Source organism: Dipteris shenzhenensis, chromosome 23 (genome assembly GCF_047967505.1).
Source record: "Dipteris shenzhenensis isolate YYH24624 ecotype China chromosome 23, Dip_SZ_1.0, whole genome shotgun sequence".
Classification (NCBI taxonomy): Eukaryota; Viridiplantae; Streptophyta; class Polypodiopsida; order Gleicheniales; family Dipteridaceae; genus Dipteris; species Dipteris shenzhenensis.
Window position 1 is genome coordinate 2,424,320 of NC_141618.1, and position 23,030 is coordinate 2,447,349.

At 40.9% G+C, this 23,030-nt stretch overlaps 1 protein-coding gene across 1 annotated transcript in view; it reads right to left on the reverse strand.

Annotated features, from left to right (window-relative positions):
- Window positions 1–11,193: 11,193 nt before the first annotated feature.
- The window catches only part of LOC147886862 (F-box protein SKIP28-like), a 30,260-nt gene continuing 18,423 nt past the window's right edge, over window positions 11,194–23,030 (reverse strand). Inside the window, exon 2 of the mRNA XM_087394670.1 lies at window positions 11,194–11,931. Coding sequence (XP_087250796.1) covers window positions 11,317–11,931 — 615 coding nt within the window. The 3' untranslated portion in view covers window positions 11,194–11,316. The remainder of the gene's footprint in view (window positions 11,932–23,030) is intronic.

Here is a 23,030-nt window from a genome sequence, read left to right on the forward strand (position 1 = left end):
ATTTGAGTTTTTGGAGAATGGCAATGGTACGTACATTCTCCTCATTACAGTGGTCAAAATAGAACTAATGCCATTCTCCCCATTGTAGTTGCCAAAACATTCTCCCCATTGCAAGTGGATGATGGCACTAGTGCCATTCTCCTCATATAAAGACAAGATTTTGGATGGCATTAGTGCCCTTCCTCCTTTGCAAATCCAAAATCTTAGCTTTGCAAGGGGAGAATGGCACTAGTCCATTGTCCCACTTGCAAGTGTAGAGTTGCAAGTGTAGAATGGCACTTCCTCACAAACTCTAATGAGCTTGTAGGGAATGGCATCAGTGCTATTAGCCTCAGTCTTTGAGGTTGTGGAGAATGGCACTAGTGCCATTATCTTCATTGCAATGGCCAAAATGGCACTAGTGCCATTCTCCTTATTGCAATGGTTAGAATGGCACTGGTGTCATTCTCCCTATTACAAGTGGAGAATGGCACTAGTTCCATTCTCTCCATTGCAAATGAATAATGGCAATATGTCATTCTCCTATTGCAAAGCCAAAATATTGGCTTTGTAAGTGAGAATGGCACTAGTGTCATTCTCCTCCCTGCAAGTGTAGAATGGATCTAGTGCCATTACTTACAACCTCCAATGAGGTTATAGCGAACGGCACTAGTACCATTCTCCCCACAACCTCTAATGAGATTGTGGAGGATGGAATTGGTGCCATTCCCCCTTAAAATGGAGACATGTGGCACTAGTTCCAACCTCCTATTGCAAAGCCTAAATATTGACTTTGCAAGGGGAGAATAGCACTAGTGCAATACCTCTTCTGCAAATTCGAAATTCATAGCATTGTAAAGGGAAAATGGCCCTAGTACTATTCCTCCTCTACCAATCTCCTATTGCAAAGCCTAAATTTTCAAGGGGTGAATGGAACTAGTGCTATTCCTCCTCTACAAATCCCAAATTCACTAGTGCCATTCTCCATAACCTCATAGGAATTTTTTGGGGAATAGCACTAGTGCCGTAGTACTTTTTTGTCCTTGACTTTGTTTGCTTCGATGATTCCACTATGTTGAAGAGATTCTTTAAAAATGGCACTAATTTTGTTATCTGCAACTTCACAACAGTCAAAGATGCATGGAAGGAGATGGAGATAACAAGTATAGACGAAAACATACCATCAAAAGTGGGGACAACCAATGATGAGATGGAGACAACAATTGTTGATCTTTACATAGGACCAAAAATTGGGACAATTGCAAGGAACCTCGCTAATCCTATATTTTTGGAAGAGATCATGGCATGTAGAATTTCAGAGGATGCACATAATGACATGACATAGGAAAAAAAGAATAAATAATATTATTGTCGTTGCAACATGTATAAAAATTCTAGCACCTAGAACCTTTAAGGAGTCAAGAGCTAGAAAATTTGAGGCCAATCTGGATCTACATCCACCTCTAACACATTTGGATACACCAAGGATAACTATGAGATTGGACTTGAATGGCTTGCTATTGAGTCATTGCTTGTTCCACTCATCAATACACCCATATATTTTTGGATGACCACAATAGTTATATGGTTATTCATCGTGAGTGCATTGAATTCCTAAAAATATATTTAGAATGGTTTAATATACGCATTTGGTCAATTCCAATGGAGCATAATGTCCTTGAGATGGTAGGAAAGCTGAAAAACTATGCAGAGGAGATCCTCCCTTTCTTTGTGAGATGGGCTCACCAGGGATGCTACACTTATAACAAGAGGAGGATAAATAAGCCCGACAAGGTTAGTGTTGTGGCAATGTAAACCATTAGCAAAACAAAGGCATCCTTATTGATGACAATCCTTATTGATGACTCTCCATAACAAGGCTTGCATCAGTCCTCCATTAATTTGCAGACTTCCTTCTACATTCAATGTAAAAGACAAGGAGGATACCATTCTACTAGAAGAGTTGATACCTTACTTGCTATAACTCAATGACGCTAATGATGTGTGTAATATGATTGAGAATAATCAATATGGACAATTGCCTATGATGGAGGGACATAAAGATTTCAACCCCGTCTAAGATGTCCTTGATGAACAAAGTGAGGGAAATTAGCAATGGTGAAGAATGGAGTACAAAACATGAAAGCTTCCTCTTGCAAGCTTGCTAATAGAGAGGGCTATAGGTAACAAAGATAGAATTGGAGGGTGCATGCCCTATCCCAAGCCATGGTGGTGGTGGTTACATGATTAAACTCAATACATCACAACTATGACTTTTAAGGTGTGGTCCATTTATCTCTAGAATGAATTCCATGCAAGCTTCTCAATTGGCTATAGAACTAGGGTACAAAGGTTGTATATCAAGAAGCACATTGCTAAGGCCTACATAGCCCAACTACACACAAAATGCATATTTTCCATGAAGCTACAAATGTCAAAATTTTCTTTGTTTTTATCTCAAGTTACTATAATGGTTTCTAGTGCTAATTGGACTTCTCTTTTATCATATGGAGACATATACATTCAAATCTTGCTTGAGAGATACAAAGCAAAACGTGGTCTGCTTGGAACACCAAAGTTTCCTACCCTATCAATGAAGTGTTTCGGGCTTTCAAGGTGCATGAGTCAACCACTATAGGTGCACTAGGATTATTTGTGTATGATTCCCTCAAGAGAGGGACTACTCTTCTTCATTATGGAGGCAATAACTCATATAGAGATTGGAAAGAATTATGTAGATTTCATCCAAGGCTACAAAAGTATTCCATCTAAGGATATGGTGCACATTTTTTGTGATGTTTGGTATGGCAATGTGGTAGGGTTTATCAATAACAATAGAAATACAAATGCAAAGCCAAATGTTTGTTATATATTTTTCCCTGATATTCTACCTTGATTCGACTTCATGATGAAAATAGACATTACAAAATATGGGCACATTTGTGTTGAATCTATAGAGATATACGTGCAAGAGAGAAGCTATTTGCAACTATGATTTTTGATTAAAGACATCGTATTTCATTATACATTCATTACTAATCAAAATTATTACTTTCTTACCAATTGCGTAGTTTGGTGGTTGTATTATGTTGCATAACATGTGAATATGGTCAAGGAAATGTTTACATTTTCCATAACCACTTGGGAAGAATGGATCATAATAGATCTTCGATGGCTCTGTTACCATTCTTTCCCCAATAGATTATGGAGAAATTGCACTAGTAGAATTCAAAATTTCTCTACAATCATGTTTGATTTCATAGATTTCAATTGTGCATCAAAAAATTGTTAAGTTTGTAAGAAATACATATTTGTTGTCTTTGGAATGAGAAATCCACATAACATGTAAATTTATCCTTTACAATGAAGACTATTAGTCTAAAGATTGGAGGTGCATGATAAATGTTTGTCCTATAGATTTTTCATGTATGATGTTTTTCCTTACTTGGTCAAGTTTAGGATTCGATACAATATGAATGTGAATTCATGGTTACCAATTGTACTTTTGAGTTTTTTTAATGGTTTTTATGAACACCACTAAGGGTTATGACATGATGGTAGATCCTGATTAGGTATGAGAGATTCTATTTAGCTTTGGAGATGTGGAAATGCAAGTCTTACCAATGTAAAATCTATTACGATGTTTATAACACTATTAAGACCACCCAATCCAGAGTTTTTAGTATGCAAGTCTCAATGATGTAACTGTTGTTAAGGTGTTTGTAAAAACCACTATTCTCACAAGATGAGTCTCGCTTAATGAAAGATAATTGTTATGTACTTTCCCTTGATTCACCTCCTTGGTCTATCCCCAAGAGGAAGTAGATATAATTGCAAAATATGGAAGAATTTGTATTGAAACCATGGATCATATACGTACACCATAGGATATTTGCAAACTATGAGTCTTAATTAAAGACATTGTACTTCTTTATACATCCATTACATTCTAGCTTATTATGTGCTTTGGTGCTTAATTGTTGTGTATGTTGTGGATAATCTATGAACAATATGGAAAATCGTGATGCATTTTTCATAGACACTTGGGAAGAAAGGCTCCTAATAGAGCTTCAATGGCTCTGGTGCCATTCTCCCCATGGGATTATAGTGGAATGTCACTAGTGCCATTCTCCCCAAGGGGCCTATAAAGTTCAAGAATGAGGTTAGATTTTAGATTTTACATGTTCGCATCAATCAATTTTTTAGTTTTAAAAAAAAAAGTTATTTCTATGTATTTGTAATAAGCAATCCATGAAACACGCTTTTACAATGAAGCCTATTCAATTTAGTCTTAAGATTTGTCAGTATAAAATGAATGTTTGTGATTCAATTTATCAATTGCACTTGTGACCTTTTTTAGATGGACCTATTTATGAGAACCATATGAACACAGTTACACCACCAAGGGTCATGACATGATGGCAAGTCACATGAGTAAGTCTCAATATTAATGGAAATGAAAATAACAAAGCGAGTCTCAATAGTAATGGGAATTTGAAAGCCATTAAAAGGTGTTTATGAACACCACTATGGCTCATGACATGATTCTCACTCACATGAATTTGGGAGTTATTTTGTGAATGGTAGTGTCGTTTTCTATTTATTGATTGAGAACGTAGTTCATATTTCATACTTTTGTGAATGAGAATGTAGTCTAATTTACCTCTTTCTGTTGTTCTTTCATGGAAAAAGCCTGTAATTTTCTCAACGCTTGCTAGTCTAGAAAAAGTGGGAATTGGGATTTTCCCAAAATAACTAATATGGTTTTTTGGTTGCTATTAGAAGTAGTCAATAGGAAAAGAAGTGAAATATGATAATAGCTAGCTTGATTGTTATGGATTCTAAGTAAGAACTAGCCATGTAGATTTGAGTGAGACAAAGAACATACAAACATGAAAATAGCTTGCTTGTTGCATAATTAAATTCAAGTGCAACATGTAATAGACCAACCATCTTATTACATTCAAGCAAGGGAGAATAATCATTATACTTATCTAGTTGATTGTTGATGGAAATAAGCACCCCCCCTTGCTCACCACATGGTAGAAGGATATTCTAAGTGATTGAAGTAATTGTAACGAACCGGCTATTGGGGTTAAAAAGAGACAAAAAAACATGAGACTACCTAGATTAAAGATTAGAGATTTTGGGTTGGAAGTAAGGACTTGTTGCCTTTAGGTATGCAAAGACCACAAAACATGATCAACTAGTTGCATAAAGGAAGATAAGTGAAAAATATGATAGATTAGCCATCTTGTTACTTTGGGGTAGGAGAGAATAATGATGGTGACCAGCTAGTTGCTTTTTGCAACGAATAAGTACCACTTTCTCACTAGATGGCGAAAATATATCAATTATTGAAGTGATTTAAACAAGCTAACTAGTCCTAGAAAAGGAGGAAAATATTAGCAAAAGGAACTTGCTACCTCTACGTAGGTAAAGGGTACAAACATGGTACTAGCTAGCTTGTTGCACAAATGAAGAGAAATGAAAAGTATGGTAGACTCACCATCTTGTTGAGTTGAAGTAGGAGAAAAAAATGTTTATGATTACGCACTTGCTTACTACACAAAGGTGATCATGAATTAAGAATTACAAATTTGCAAGTTGCTGGCATTAGAGAAGATGACAAACTAGGTGGCTTAGATCAGCCAGCTTATTTTTAAAATTTGATAATATGTGTGGGAGAAAGAAACCAAATGGTTGGCTCCTACAAGAAGGCAAAGAACATAATACATGACACACCAACCAACTTGGTGCATAAATGGGAAAGGTGTCCTTATGAGCAATGGATAACCAGTGATCTATAATCTGATATGGGGAGGAGAATAGCACAATTGACCTGGCTACTACACACACATGTGCAGACGTGCATACAAACACATGAGCATGCGCACACATAGTTTGAGCAGTCAATGGAAGCAATAAAAGTAGGCAAGCACTTCAAGGTTTGATCACGAAGCATACCAAACTTGTGGGCTTACATAATATGCAACGCGCCTCCTTTGGCTCCAAGGAACATTAGGAAAAGACAGAGCTCATTTTGGGGCCTTTTAGGTTAGACAAAAAATAGAGATCCTCCAATGAGAAAGAGGCCAACATTACATAAGAAATGCTTTTCTTTTATTAAAAAAAAAAAGACTTTCTCGAGAGAGAGATGCTTAACATGCTGATCTTTTGAAGTTCCCGCTCTTGTTTTCTAGTGTTTCCTAAATGCTACACCAAATCGTGAAATAGGTAAACAACATCTTGAGGTTCCCGCTCCACTATTTTTAAATAAGAACGACCGAGATAGGCACCTGATAAGAATGTGCTTAAGAAAGTGATTTGGGCACTTGGCCTGGGGGCAAGTGCCCAAATTGATTTCTTAAGCACAAATGGTTTTCTACTATTTTGGTCCTAAATTTGGTGATTTTGGCATCACCATTGTGTCTTGCGCAGGCAAAAACCCCCAAAACGACTTTTGAATCACTAAATTCGACCTATCGGAGGGTTAAAACGACCAAAATAGGCGCTTGATAGGAGTGTTCTTTAGAAAGCGATCTGGGCGCCAAGTTGACAGGAGTGTGCTTCTTGGCGCCCAAATTGCATTCTTAAGCATGCTCCTATCAAGGGCCTATTTTGGTCGTTTTGACCCCTCTGCGAGACTGAATTTAGTTATTCAAAAGTCATTTTGGGGGTTTTCAACTGCTTTGGACACAATGGTGATGTCCAAACCACCAAATTCCATACCAAAATAGTATAAATCGATTTGGGTTCTTGGACATAGCATTTATGACACACTAAAAAATGCTCGAGCGGGAACTTCAAAATGTTTGTTTATCTGTTTCATAATTTATGTCTCTAATTGAATGCTTGATCGTATCAAGTTGTGCATCTCACTCTCGAACTTTTTAATTTTGAGCCAAGAAAATAAGAAACTCATGAATTTCTTATAGGGCCCCAAAATGAGCTCCGCTTTTTCCTAATGACATGATTTAGTTTTTCTTGAGGAAGTTCTAGCTACTATGAGAAGGTAAAGATGATAAGTGAGGGTTGCATCAATGGAAAAAAAAATTATCCATTTAAAAAAGAGTGATATCTACTTTACCCATCCTTGAACGTTTAACACGTTTTTAACCTATTCCAAAAGTAAGGGTTGTTTTTTTATTACATGCAAGAAACTTCACACCAACCCTTGTCAAGGCTTTAGCAAAATAAAAAGGCAATGAGAGTCTGTATCGCCATCATCATCTTTTCACACCACACAATCAACACTATGCATCAACGTTTTGTGATGCCATAAGCATGCTAGCGAAGAGCTTGCAACTATAGCAATCTTCTAATGTTAATTTGTGTCATACTTTGTTACCTATCTCTATATCGTTTCCTAGATTTTACAACAGGTCAAGTCCTTTGAAGGAAGAGTGTAGACTTATCAAAGCGTGCACATAGAGAAGAGTAGTGAAATGACTCCTACAACTAGTAAGAAAAGGCAATGCTCGAGCATCTAAGTAGATGAAAATAGCATTTTAAAGGCATTTTTCGGTTCATGAGTCTTTTCATTGGGCAAGTAAACAGCGGACATGTTAATGATGTCACATGTTTAATAGGATTTTAGTGACATAGTTTATGAGAAGGCTAGAGAATGATGTAACATTATTGTTGTGCATGTCGTGGCTCAAAAGACATCTAAAATCTAAGAGCCAATGAGAAGAGCTAAAAATTTTCAGTGGATTATATTAAATCCATGAATTAAGCTATGTTCTTGTCTAGGAGTCCTAAAGAACTATAGCAATGAGATCTTGTGTCTTAGAAAAGAGGCACATGATAGCTCCATCACAAAAGCTAGCTCACCCATCACATAGGTAGGTGATGTTTTTTTTTTTTCAAGAAATGGGAGTCTAATTTTTGGGCCTTGTAATAATCACTTATTGATGGAATAATAACTTAATTATTATAGGACCAATAGCAACTCTATGACCTCCCATTACATGGTTATTTTCCCATAGCTTTGATCAATTAAAGGCTAATGCTATGCTTCTTTGAGCTATTGAGGCAATAACTATCTATTTCAATGCTCAATAGTCATGGATAAAGCTTATTTACAATCACTCACAAAGAACAAAATTTACCCCACCGACAAAGTGCTCATACCTCTCATCTTTGCACGCAAAAGATGCAAGGAAAATAGTCTCACAAAAGATTAACACCAAAACAACATAAAAGAACAATGTCAACAAATTGACACAAGGGCTCTACAGCACAAATGTTTTAGGCAATCCCATGAAGAACCTACCTTAAGATTTGCATCATACCTAGGCATGTTATGTTAGCCATAATCATGGAAGCCCATGGTTTGGTTATGGCGAGGCAGGAAACCAGAGGGCTCAACTGCACTTGCATTAGCATTGCCTAGAGGGCTTGGGTCTACGGTCACACCTAGGCTTAGGCAATATTGAGGAGGTGCAACAGGAGCCCAAGTGAGGTCCCTTATGGTAAGGTGTCCTGTGAGACACATGACACTAAAGGAGAAGGCCAAATGGAAGTGCTAGGCATGGGGGAAGGCTCTAAAGAGAGACAGGTCCATTTGAGAGAGAGATGGTGGAGGGAGCTCGAGGGATACTCAAATTCATGCAACTCTCTAGCAGTCTTGTGGCTGGGTGGTAAAAATATGCAGGAGCTCTCTATGTTGGTAGAACGGTATAACACTGGCATCACAGCAACTATTTCCCTTGGAAATAAGACTTATAAATGGTGGATGAGCCTCAGAGAAAATGATAGGATCCCTAGGTATTGGGATGAATTTGAACAAGCCTTTTTAAATGAGTTTTTACCTGAAAATGAGCTAGAAAGAGCATGAGAGGCTTGGGACAATTGTAGCATGGGTAAGAACACTTTAGTCCAGTACATAGCAAACTATTGGGAGGTAGTCCTTAAGTTGAAAGGGATCGATGAGTTCCAAAAGATAAGGGGTTTTGTGAGAGGTTTGAAAGACACCTATAAGGTTGAGGTGAGAAGAAATTCTTGTACGACCTTTGAAGAAGCAATTAAATATGCCCAAATATACGACATATAACGAGGAAATCCAAAGCTGAAAATTCGGAACAAAAAGGTTTTGTTCCTAAGTTCAACAAATTTCCCAATTCAAAAAGAAGGGACACTTCAAGAAGGAGGTTTCTCAAGCACCACCTAAGAAACCTCAAACACAAAAATATCCTCTTCTGAACAAAAAGATTATGAAAGGGCAAAGCAAGAAAACCTTTGCTTCAAATGTTTGGGCAAAGACCATGCTGCTTTGAACTTCCCTAAAAATAAACAAGTGGGAGCTAAAGCCCCAAATAAACCTCCACAAAACAAGTACATGCAGTGTAGGTGTGGCTACTTAATGGTACTAAAAAATACACTGCGGTAAAGGTTCATGATGAGGACAACACCTACATGTGCTACCTATCATCGGCAATGTGGAAGTATGTATCATTGTTTAAGGATTTAATATTTAATTAAAAGATTTTTTCCCGAGTGTCTTACCTGATGGTTTACCTCCTGAGCGAGATGTTGATCATAAAATAAACATAATTCCTAGATCTACCCTTGTCTATAAACCACCGTATAGACTTAGTTAAACGAAAGAATGTGAGGTCAAAAGACAATTAGTGGAATACCTAAATTTAACATAGTAATTCACCATGGCCATCACTAATTTCACTAGTAAAGAAAAAAGACGGCACTATGTGTTCATGCATAGATTACAAAGTCTAAATAAAATCACAATAAAGAATAAGTGTCCCATGCCTCGCATTTCAACTACAAGGGATAATATTTTACTAAAATCAACTTAAGATCAAGATATCACCAAGTGCAAATTAGAGAAGAGGATGTCCCTAAGACATCAATGAACCATTCATGGTTGAAACAGATGCCAGTAATTTTGCTGTTGAGTCAATACTATTACAAAAGGATTGCCTAGTGACTTTTGAAAGCAAAAAGTTAGACCGTGCTCAACAAAATCACTTGGCATATGAGAAGAAACTGACTATAGCCTATGCTTTGCTGAAATGGAGGAACTATTTGTATGGTGCCAAATTCACGATCATTTTATATAACAAAAGCATTAAGTGGATTTCCAATCAGCCAGAGCTTAAAGGTAGAAAAAGCTAGATGGACTGAAATAATACAAGAGTTTGATATCCAATTGACATATTGGAAAGGCAAGTTTAATGTGGTAGCAGACACCCTAAGCCAAATGCCAATTGTTAATGAATTGAGTTTTACTCAATTTCAAAATGATTTCATTTAGTCCTTAAAATGAAAATGTGCCTTTGATCCTCAATTTTTTGAAATATGGAAAGAAATTAAGAAGAGAAATCTAACTAATCGAGGAACTTTCACTAAGGAGTCACATGGAAAAGGTGACACACCACAGGTTGGTGATAAAGAACTCAAATGGAAAAAGTATACTTTTGACGATGGCTACATGTTCTACAAAGGTAGTGTGTGTGTCTCGGATAATAATGACATTAGGCACAAAATTCTTTTCAAGTATCATGATAGTCTGAGTACTGGACACCCGAGAATTCAGAAGACATGGACTTTTGAAAAGGCAATTCTTTTGGCTTGGAACAGATAAGGACGTCCAAGATTATGTATTATGACAAAAATGCTAGGTCAATACAAATGAACGCCTTAACGTAGGCTCTCCTAAAACAAATGGAGATTCCATCTACCAAAAGGAAACGTATCTCCATGGATTTTATTGTGGGATTACCTAGGACACAAAGGAGACAGTGGGTAATTGTGGATCGATTGACGATTGCTCTTCTCCAAAAAAGCAATAGCTAGGACTAAGTGTCCTAGATATAGAGGTCATTATGAGGTCAAAGAAAGAGAGAGAAATGAACAAGCTGTGAAATGAAGCACCAAGAGAATCACACCTATTGCATGGACTGCAATCTAAACAAGTTGTCAATTCCAAGCATCCAGTAATTTATTGAAATATATCTCACATGACCCCATTTCATTTGCTTTACTATGATAGAAAACATTTGATCATCTCAAGGCCATGTCCTCCCTTCTCCTAATAGGAAAAATACAAGACCCCTTGATATTCATATTCATCAGGACTCGTACATCTTGAATTTGTGGAAGGCCCCAGTTCTTTAACATTCTCACTGGCAGAAAACCAAACTGTGGCCCTTGTACGACATTTTTCAGCTTGCTTTAACTAACCTCCTATTATTATTATTTAAACTTGTTCACATGTACAAAAAATTGTTTGAATCGTGTTCCGACAATCAAGTTTTGAAAGACAAAAAAAACACACCTAGCTCTGGTTGAGATTTAGCTTCAGATGTCGGGTCAAGCATAGGCATGAAATTCTGGGCCAATAGCATCAGGAGAACCACAGCAATCACCACAGAGAAATGTTGCCTCTGCAGTCCGAATAAAGTGATCCGCATGCCTGCCACAGCCAGGCCTGTTGCATGCTGAACATTTGGGTAACCTAAGCCAGCAAGAAGAGCATAACAAATCTAGACAGAAAGTCTCTTCGTAGTCATTATCATTAATGCATCCTCCACACTCTTCACATCGGACAATGCAGAATATACACGCCCGGCACTCTTGGAATTTACTCTCCCGTCTTTGCTGACACCTTTCCCTAGTGCAATCATACACTAACCTCACATTGGCACATTTAGGGCATTCTTCCACATCAATCGGTCGTTCATCATCACAAAAGAGTAATTGATGCCCATTGTGATAAAATTGAGGCTTCCACGAGTCAAAACGTGGTAGTTCCCCATTACAAAGCATGATCAGCAAACTATCTAGATGCTCTCTTGTCAAACCATAGATATTTCGAATTCTTAATTGCTTCAAACCAGGCATTCCAGGGACTCGGCAACTTGTATGTGTCTTTACCATTCGTATGACAGCCTCAGCACTTATCCTGCTGCAACCTGGGACAAAGAGCTGAACACAAAAAAAACTCAGAAGTAAGAAACAATGATCAGCACTCTCTCTCTCTCTCTCTCTCTCTCTCTAAACAGAGCTGATTACAAAAAAAACTGTTAAACCAGAATACATCAGGCAATGATCAACTAGCTCACCACCCACCTTCCAGTACAGGTTGGATGCTCCGTCCCTCCAGATCCCGCAAGATGAGATCAACCATATCATCGGTTGGATCTGCTCCAGCTCTATACATCACGGACTTGGGGGGGAAGCCAGGAATTCCCTACCAAGATCCAGTTTTACGATGCCCACTTCTTGAGAGTATCAGAGGATGGAATCATTATCAGAACCCAGTATCTGGAGGACAGATGGGTCTCACATGAATTGAGGATTTCCATCGAACAGATGCGGGTCTCACCAAATCAGCTGAGGATCGAGGCAGGGAGAGCCACAGGCACACCTAGAGAGTAGCATGGTCTGCAGATTATGCAGGCTGGAGGAGTTGCAGACAAAGGAGCACTTTCTATGTAGTTGCCCCGTCTACTATGAGATCCAAGGATGGTATCACCGTCTCTTTCAAGACAAGCACAGTTTCTCACCACTCTCCTGGCTGATCCATTTCCATGACCCGGTCTGCATTGGCCCATATCAGACGGCAGGAGGGGACTGGGCCACAGGAGACAAACAGATCAAGCACATCAGCTGAGGATAGAGATAGCGAGAGTCACAGGCCAACCTCGAGAGCAGAAGATCTACAGGTTATGCACTCTTGAGAAGTTGGAGACAAAGGAGCACTTGAGATCCATGGACCATACCATTGTCTCTCTCAAGAGGGGCTTGGTTTTGGGCCACACTCTCGACTAATCCACGTTCATGACCACATCAGTGTGTGCCTCTATCCGATTGAGATGCAGCGAGCTGCGACACTGAGAGACCTTACTGAAACAGACCGAACAACAGTAGGTGGTAGTGCCACGAGGGCAGAGACAGATCGAGCACAGCAACATGTCACCGATATCTATGCATTTGAGTCAGCCCCATGGCAGTGTGGAATAGAGGAGGAAATAGCTAACATGAGAGCAGAGTGCACGAACAGGAAGAGACAACGCGGAACAATGACCACACGATGCAGAGGATGACTAGGGCATGCACGATGGAGGTCCAACCTATCTCAGCTCTCCTCAAAAGGGACTGTCCGAGCCAAGGTGTCATTTTTGAATGGCTCACTAGATACAAAGATCACGGAGACCACGCCCCCTGCCACAACAAGAGTCGACTCGACAGACACAGATACAAGACATCTTCGCAACCCATGGAGAGCCACCATGGCACCTAGTTATGTATTTTGAGTACTGATACTAGTGTTGAGTTTTGAGTTTTTGAGCTAATTAGCATAGCACTCAGCAAGAATCCTAGCGAGCCCTTTGCCTCGGCCCACTGCGGCTTGTATTAGTTACTCTTTGATTGTACTTTGTTACATAGGCCTGTGAGGTCCCAAAGAAATTTCTCTCTCTCTCTCTCTCTCTCTCTCTCTCTCTCTCTCTATCTATCTATATATATATATATATATATTTGGAAGAGTGGATGAGGATAGACAAGGAACATGCGCTAATTGCAAGTTATGCTTTGGCACTGCTTATCTACGCAGATGATGTGGTATTCTTTGCAAAGACGAAATAGAACTTGCATGCACGTTCGGATGCACTGAGAGACTTCTACAGACACTCAAGAATGCAGGTCAATATTAACAAGACAAAAGTGATGGTGATTGGGACCCCTAATAGATAGATTGATGTCACCTTTGAAAGGATGCCCTTTAAGAGTGGAATTTACAGAGATGTGAATGGAATGCATGTGTGGATTCTCCTGGGAGCTTGAAGGCCCAGGTAACCTTAGAGGTAAACCATGCCATGCAACCTCTCAACATGCATATCTTCCAATTATGTACTTGCATTGTTCCTGGATCCAAGATTCTTGTTGATTTGCGCCTTGCATTATCCTCTATCTCCTGAGATAAAACAACACCCTCAATTAGTAAGTAACCTAAGTGCAAAAACTTCTTTGAATGAGAAACATGAAACACCAGGTGCACCTTACACCCCTGTGGTAATTCCAATTTATAGACCACCTTGCCTCTTCTTTTAAGTATTAGCCATGGCCCACAATATCGGGGTGATAATTTGGCACACTCTCCTACATTGAGAGACAAGTGTGAAGAAATTCTGAGAAAAAAATGTTATCCTTCCTTAACTTCTCTAAAAGATCTATTTTCATCTGCATATGCCTTAGCTCTATCTATAGCTCGGCGAATGTTAGCTCTCACAAGTGCTAGCATCTCCCACATCTGGACGACATAGTTCACGGCACTAGGAACTATTTGAGGTATCCCAACCTTGTTGGATTTGCTGGTCTATGATCATAGTTCACCTCGAACAGACTCAGTCTTGTAGAGGAATGTTTTCCATCATTGTAGACAAATTCCAATTTCCAAAAATGGACAACATAGTTCGCGGCACTAGGCACTTTTTGAGGTATCCCAACCTTGTTGGATTTGCTGGTCTATGATCATAGTTCACCTCGAACAAACTCAATCATGTAGAGGAATGTTTTTCATCATTGTAGACAAATTCTAATTTCCAAAAATGGTAACCACTTGTCCCACGTATGTAACCTTAATGAAACATATGCTCTAAGCATATCCTCTAAAATCTAGTTGACTATCTCTGTTTGACCATCTGTTTCAGGATGATCCCCACTACTCATTTCCAACTCAGTCCTTAGTGCCCCAAGTGCACTGTTCACTAACTTAGCAACAGACACACACAATAACACAGGTTCTGTCCTCTGAGAAGATCCCACTAGCTGAATCTGCATCTGATCGGCTCTGAACTTCTCTCCATCTCCACGTCGCACTCTGAGATCACCATCTCCGTCATCCGACGATCATTGTTCCGTGGACAATCTTTCCACTAATAATGAGGTTGAAGGCATCCAAAGCACAAACCTTCTCTCCTTGCTTTCTCTCTTTATTCTAGGATCAAAGAAAATTTTGACCAAGCCCAGGCTGCCATTGGAGTTAATTTTCTTTTCACCCTTATGATGGTACTTGGTTTTGAAGGAGCCTTTGTTGGCTTTGCCTGTTTGGCTTGGCCACTAGGCTATGACACACTACCTTTACTAACCCACTTCTTCTTAAACCCACTCTTTATCAGGTACTCATACCGAGTCCTAGTCTGCACAAACCAACTTGGCTTGTTACCTTTGGCATCCTCATAGTTTAAGCTATGGCTATAGCTTCATCTAGAGTATTCGCATATTTAGCCCGAACTTTCATCTTGATTCTATCATTCAATCCGAAAATAAATTCCTTTACTTGCACCACTGAGGAAGAGGTCCATAAACCTTCATTACACATTCTCTAAATTTATATATGTATTCAGCCACTGACAAATTTCTCTGACAGAGGTTCCTATACCGATCCCAAGCTTGAGATGCTTTGTCAGGAGGTAAGAAGTGTTTTCTACATTCTTTCTTGAACCCCTCCCAAGTAGTGGATGCCACACCATCCCTTTGTTGTTTAATCCACCACCTATCCGTTGCCTCATTAAACATATGTGTGGCCTCACGGATTTTCTTCATGTCATTCCTGATTTCAGAAATGGCAAAAGCTTCTTCCCATTTGTGTAACCCCTACGGTCAATCATTCAACCATAATACTTTTCTAGCCTATAATGCAATATTAGGTATCTTAGCCCTCCTAGGCTTGACATGGACGCTGGTTTCATGCTCCATTGGAGCTTTTCTTTAGTCCTCCTTGGATGGTCTTGCAAACATGCTATGAACCATTTGTCTAAGTTCATATATTACTGTTAATTTATCAGCTCTATGTGTTAAATGCCTTTATGAGGTTAACCATGATTCCATGTACCGGTGTCTTCTCAATGCATCTAATTCTTATGTAATCTACAAGGTAGATAAACTTTATTGACCTTCTCGATGTTTTAATAAATACAAATTTGGATCCAGATAGCTTTTTTTGATGTTTTAAGAAATACAAATCTGGATCAAGATAGCTTTCGACAATGTTTGAGAGTAGTTTGCCTTTCCGTTTACACAAAATATGCTATCTTTCTTTTTGAAAGTGTACCGTGAAGATTCCATTGTACCATTATGTGACACCCACGTTCATCATGTAGTATTCACCCACAATGGCCAACAAATGCAAAATATGAGTAAAAGCTGTTCATTGAGCCAAGATTTGTTGTAAGGTATCCTCTAACAAAGCAATCCTACCTGAAAATGTGTGGGCCGTTGGACGCGACACCTGTTGTGTCGGCCAGACTCCTGATTCTATGGGATCCACCCATGAGGCTTCTTCTTCGACCTCATTGCTATAGCTTTGCCTTTATCCATAAAAGTGTAAGTCTAAAAAAGGAACCCAGCTTGGGTTGGTTGGTTGTGCTTTTCTTTTAAACTGCCGAAACTATATTTAAAACTAGAAATCCCAACCTCCAATATGTATACACCAACTTGTAACTTTGACTACAAACTACCACTATACAAATATAATCTGAAACACTGGAAGCCTCCAACTACAAACTCTAAACTCCAAAGGCACCAGACAGCAGCTATACAGACATATACTATAAAATATGCAACTGAAAATGACCACACACTTTTCCCTATGCAAGGGAAATTCCTGCACCACCAAATAGCTGGAAAAATCTATTGCTGCAATCAGAAGACCCAGAAATTTCATTACACAACCAAAATAAGGAAGCTTCCTGGTCACTTCTATTTGCTTCTGTTCCGATCAAAATTTTGTCTTGATCGACCTCTAGCACTCTCGCACTGGCCTTCTTCTAAGTGCACTGTGTAGATGGCAAGAGAATTGAAATGATGGAGCCTGTATCCCCATTCAGACCATCGTATGTATATGGCGCTTCCAAAACACCATGTGTGGCCCAAGGCAAAGGCCTTGGGACCATCCAGCATGCGGGACTGCAAAGAGAAGGATCCCGAACCCCCACCTTGGACTCTCTGCCTCCTCCACTACAGCAAACAAGACACTTGGGCTAAGCAGCCCCTCTCCAATGGGGACACAGTCCACGAACAGCAGTCCTTGATGAGATATCGTATACGACCTCCATCTCTTCAATGCATCAGTTTACATGGTGTGTCAACCTCAAATTACTGACCATCGAATAACCATGTCATTACCACAACAACCCTTTACAAAGGGCTACAGCCACGTCCATGGATGCCCCAGCCTCCGCGATTCAGGCGCCCCCCCATGACCATGCTGCTTCACATCACGCAATTGTGCTTACCAGAGGTGGCCCTCTCCTTCGTCATGCAACTGACCGCATATGCGAAATGACCAAGCTTCCCAAGGATGTGCTACAAGACCACATCGACAATCGGACCCATGTAATGTCTTCAATTGTGTATCACGAAGCGCACATCACAGCCGTGTAACCTTGATTTCCATACGCTATACATGAAGTACACGATGACAGCGACCGCCCTACAGCTCTACATTGTGTCTGGCTCTGATACCAAATGAAATGAGCGAAATACAAATCACGTCACAATCACGGGCGACTTTTTCAATCCACCCAGCCAACCTCTAGAAAGAACAGCTAGTAAAATCCAGTACATGATTTTTTTCCCAGCATGTTTTCTCCAAAACCCTCATCTCCCTAGATGATGCCACATGTCAAAACCTAGAGGCCCCCATCAAACACCCTTTAAGCCCTCTCTTGGGATAAACATTAATTCCATTTGCCCCTTGGCAATTAACACATTTAGGTGCACCTAGGTCCTCAGCCTTCGATTCACCTAGTTCGTGCCATGTCACCCTCATTCCTTTGACCATTTACGTAAAGCACAGCGACATACAATATAAATCCAGTCCTCTAGGGAACCTCTAAAGGAAAATGTCGGCCTACCCTTCCAAGGTCATGTTACCTCAACCAGGGTATAACTAGACAACCTACCCCATTCTAATGGTTGAGACAGGTATGATACACCTAGTTGTAAAAATGAACGTCAGTAGGATACCACACAAGGCAATGGAATCTACGCAAGTCACGGGATGGCACAGAGAGGGAATGAAATGGATAGAATCATGGAGTATAACAGCAGCTGATACCTCAAAAGATACAAGTGAAATTAAAGAGATACTGATGCAGAAAATGCTACAGAAACTATGGCGAAACCCGGGGACAAAAATGCAGTTCTAAATTAGCTCAATGAAAAGCTATAATGGAGTGTAGAAATACCTTGCAGAAAACATATCAATGTGCAAAAGGAGTCTTATCTGCAAAAAATAAAACCAATTCACATGATATAGAGGTGGAGAGCCCTAGAGAAGAAAAGACCTGCAAAATCTAGCCCATAGGGGAGGCGGAAAATGAGCAGCATGTACTCCTAAGATGTAGAGCCTACGCACGTATCAAAGAAGGCTATGCGGACAGCAGAAACAATTTGAAAAATCTAATGGAGCAGCCAACCAAAATGATAGGAAGCTATTTAAAAGAAGTTTTGGAACACCACAACAAGGTATTAGAAGTAGCGCACAAGATAGCCCAACAAGTACTCACAACATAGCAAGTTTGTAATATTTTTCTTTTACTCATTGTCAGGGGATCACTATTAGTTAATAGTGATGGCCAGTCCCATATATTCTGAAGATTCTCAAGCGGACTCTCATATCGTCTCTCAGCTACAGATCGAGGTAGGGAGAGCTGCAGGCATACCCAGAGAGCAGAGGACTTGCACACTATGCCAGATGGCGGAGATCGAGACAGAGGAACACTTTCTATGTGTTTGCCCAGTCTACTATGAGATTCGAGGACGATACCATTGCCTCTTTCAGGAGGGACGGGGCTTTGGCCCATTCACACGATTGATACATTTTCACGATCAGGTCTGTGTTGGGCTCTACTTGCTTGAGATGCGCCGACAGAGAGACACACTGATGCGACAGGCCAAAGAGCAGCATGGGCCGATGCCACAATTCGCCATCGACAGATCACAGACTTGTGTCACAGATTTCTATGCATCTCAATCAGCTGCCAGCATAGCCGGGGGAGAGGAGCTTGATGAGATGAGAGCATCATGGATCAGCAATAGGGGCACACGAGGATCACACACTCCACATGCGACGTGGAGAGAGCCCAGAGTACACACAATTGAGGTCCGGTCTATCTCATCCCTTCTCAGAGGTGACCGCCAGAGAGGAGGCATCACCCTTGACGTAGCACACCGGATCCAAAGATCGAGGAGACCATGCCCTCCCCCACGTCGCGAGACAGCTCGACAAACACAGATACGAGAGCTTCTCACATCTCATCAGAGTGCCACCAGGTTACCTGGATATATGGCACCTGGGCACATACTAGGAGTGCTAGCCCTGAGCGCCTGACACGCTCCTGTTACTTTGCTACTCTACTATTTTGTTCACTAGCTGAGCATGTTAGTGTTTTAGCTTTTGTTTTCAGTCAATATTTCAGCTTTAGTTCTTAGCAAGGGTCTTAGTGAACCCTTTGCTTCAGCCCTTAGTGGCTTGTATGAGGTACTTCTTGGATTTGTACTTTGTCTCATACGCCCGTGAGGCTTCTTGTAGACGTTAATATATCTTTCTTTCTTTCTTTCTCTCTCTCTCAGACAAAGGAGTCTCACACGCACTGAGGATTGCCACTGGACACATACGGGTTTCATCCCATCAGCTGAGGATTGAGGCAGTGAGAGCCGCAGGTATACCCAGAGAGCAGCGGAACTGCATGCTATGCACATTGGGAGTGGTTAAGATAGAGGAGCACTTTCTTTGTGCTTGCCTAACCTACTATGAGATCCAGGGACGCTACCACTGTCTCTACCTAGAGGGGAGTGGCTTCAGTCCACTCTCAAGACTAATCCATTTCCATGACCAAGTCTGCATTGGGCTCTATCTAATGGAGATGCGCCAACACAAGGAGACACTCCTACGATAGATCAGAGAGCAGCAGGAGGCGGCTAGACCATAGGCTATAGAGGCTGACCAATAGTGACACGTCACGGATTTTTATACATTTGAGTCAGCTCCAAGACACAGCAGAGTAGAGGAGGAGTTAGCTGATATGAGGGCAGCCCGGATCAGCAAAGAGAGCCGACACAGTATCACTGAGAGAGGGACGCAGAGCCCACACGCGAGACAGAGAGCACCCAGAGCACACTCTATTGAGGTCCGACTTATCACAAGTTTCCTCAAGGGGGGCCAATAGAGACGAGGGATCACTCTGGACATAGCTCAGAGGTTCAAAGATCGGGGAGGCCACATCCCCCGCCACAGCGTGAGATAGCTCGATAGACGCAGATCCAAGATACCTTCACAACTCACCAGAGAGCCATCACTGTTCCGGGCTTCGATTTCTGAGTCCTAGCTACGAGATTGATTTGACTCAGTTTGTATCTAATTGTTTGTGATTTTGCTATGAGCTCAGTCAAGCAGCATAGATTAGATTAGTCATCAAAAGCCCTAGTGCGCCCTCTTCCTTTTGTGCACTTTGTCCCATAGGCCCACGAGGCCTCCTGCGGCCGTTAATCTCTCTCTCTCTCTCTCTCTCTCTCTCTCACACACACACACACACACACACACACACACACACCCCACCGACATATTACACCTAGATTGGAGGCCTAGAAGAGTGCTTAATATGATCTTTTTGACAATTACTTATTCCCAAATTGCTTGAATGTTGAAGTGTGGGAATGGAGCATATCAATGGCCAAGTGGAATGAACTGCATCATGTCCACAAATGTTTTTGACAAGTTCCCTCAAAGAAAGAACACAAACCCTCTTTCCCATCATCCTCCTAGAGACATGGAACCTTCCACTCAGGAGATAGGGCATACATCCCTTCAAGCTGATATTCAAAATTGGTCATAACTCACCCGTCCTAGGGCCATTTCCTTCACTGTTTGCTTGTTTGCCTCGGAACAACGCACTATCACCTAAATAAAAGTTGCTACTCGTTTTTGTTGGAACTCATAGGGTTGTTGCTTGCTATAGGCCAACTCCCTCACAGCAGAAGATTTACTCCGAGATGACAACAACTTTAAGAAGACACAACTCAACTTCGTGTGCTTACTTAACAGTAAAGAGAACAATACAGATCTGAAAGAGAAGTCAGATATACAACCCAAACGGAATATATAAAATCATAGAGACCAAGTACAAAAACTGCCAACAATTGTACCAACACCTTCAGTAAACAACCACTGATGTAGGGTACCAGACCTGGCTCAGATTGTTGCAACCTCTGAAATGGACTCCTCTTCTGCCATGGGCGTCTTTGTAGGCTTCAGGAGTAAGGTGAGCTCACAGATTAAGGTGAGGAAGATATGAGAGAAAAGAGGTGTAAGAGTGTGAAAAACATGGAAGAAAGCACAGGCTGTGTTGGAGTAGATTGTTCATTGTCCCACTTGTAAGCCACCGAATAAGGAGAGCATAGGGACATGAAGCATGTGTGTCAGGACTTTTGGATTGGGCCAATCATTTGAGGCCTCACGTCGTGGCTTGTGGGCATGTGGTATCCACCCCACATGCCACCAAGACAACCAAGAGAGCTCTCAACCCATATGCTGCCTAGCCGCCCAATTGACTCTCAAACCCCAAAACGGTACTGGGTTAAAGCCTCATTACATGGAGCAGGCCTTATATGCCTACCTCTTCATAAGCCCAAATTGTATGTGGGATAATATACACAAGGGTCACTGCCACATGGCAGCCCCTCAAGGTGCACCTATTTGCTTTATGGGCTTTGATTGGCCATTCCAAGCTATGGCTGGGGCTATGTGTGAGCCCAGCAAAGGGGCCCAGTACTGGAGTAGTTGAGACATAAATAGACAAGCAGCAGTCGTCCATCTTTAGCAATCTGTGGGTCTCAATCCCACAGAGCTGGTAAACCATTTTCCAGACTGAATAGTCTGTGAGATATGGCCAAGTAGTCCAGATTTGAAAGGGACGGGCAGATCAACCCTAAAGACGCTTATGAAGTCCACTGAAGCTAACTGAAGGAACACGCAGCCAGAAGCAGGTTAGGCAGAATTAGCGGCAGCAAAGGAGTCCTCAGCTGAGCATCCATAAGGAGCCCTTTGGTGCAGGTGACGGGATCTCTATTGGAGCACAAACATGGCCTATTTTGGCATATGTTTTGAGCAATAATCTGAGAGTTATTTTGGCTAATCTACTGCTGTTCATCATTCCAGATTTGAGTGTTTGCGAGTTTATTCTTGTGCACACTGTCAATTGAAGTTGGATCTACGTCAGTGTTCACCTTTAGTTCAAAGTTCTTCCATTGGTGCTCTACTCTTCCACTGCATGGAGGTCCAGCTAGGTAGAAGCATAGAGCCTCCAAGAGGTTGATGCCATCACATGATTCCAACTCTTCATCGGACCATGATGACTGTTCAAGGAGACTAATGAACTGGATCAAGCTTGGAGAGAAGCATGTAAAGATGAAGTATAATGGTGACCGCAAGCCAAGGATGGATTCAGAGCTTGGGTACTTACCTCACATGAGAGAAGCCCACAAAACGAGCGAACCTGACTTTTGTGACTCTCCTACCTGACGGCAGCAGCGTTGTGGCATCAAGCTCTCACTGTCGAAAATGTGGGATGGGTTCAAGAAGTAAATTAGAGAGCAATTTTTCTCCCGTGATCTAAAATGACAACTCTGTAGGGTGGGATAGATTCAAGCATAGGATGTGTGAACCTTTGAGGAAATATGGAGATTGATTTTGGGCTATCGTTTTAAAAGTTCAGACTTTCCTCTCTTTAACTGAGTGAGCAGTCCCAAAAGTTCAGTGAGTTGTCTAAGAGTGTGATGTGACAGATCCAAGGAAAATGCTTGCATTTGCAAATCAATTGAGGTTCACAGAAATAATGATGGCAGATTTGATTTAGGACATGATAGACTTGACTTCAAGAAGACAGATAAATTCCTAGGTCTCGATCATTTTAGCCCAAAGTATGAATAAACCAGATCCTAATCAAGGAGGAGGTAGTGGGACGAACACTTCAGCTCCACCACGAAAGTGCTTAGATGAGGAAACTTTGCAGAAGTATCAG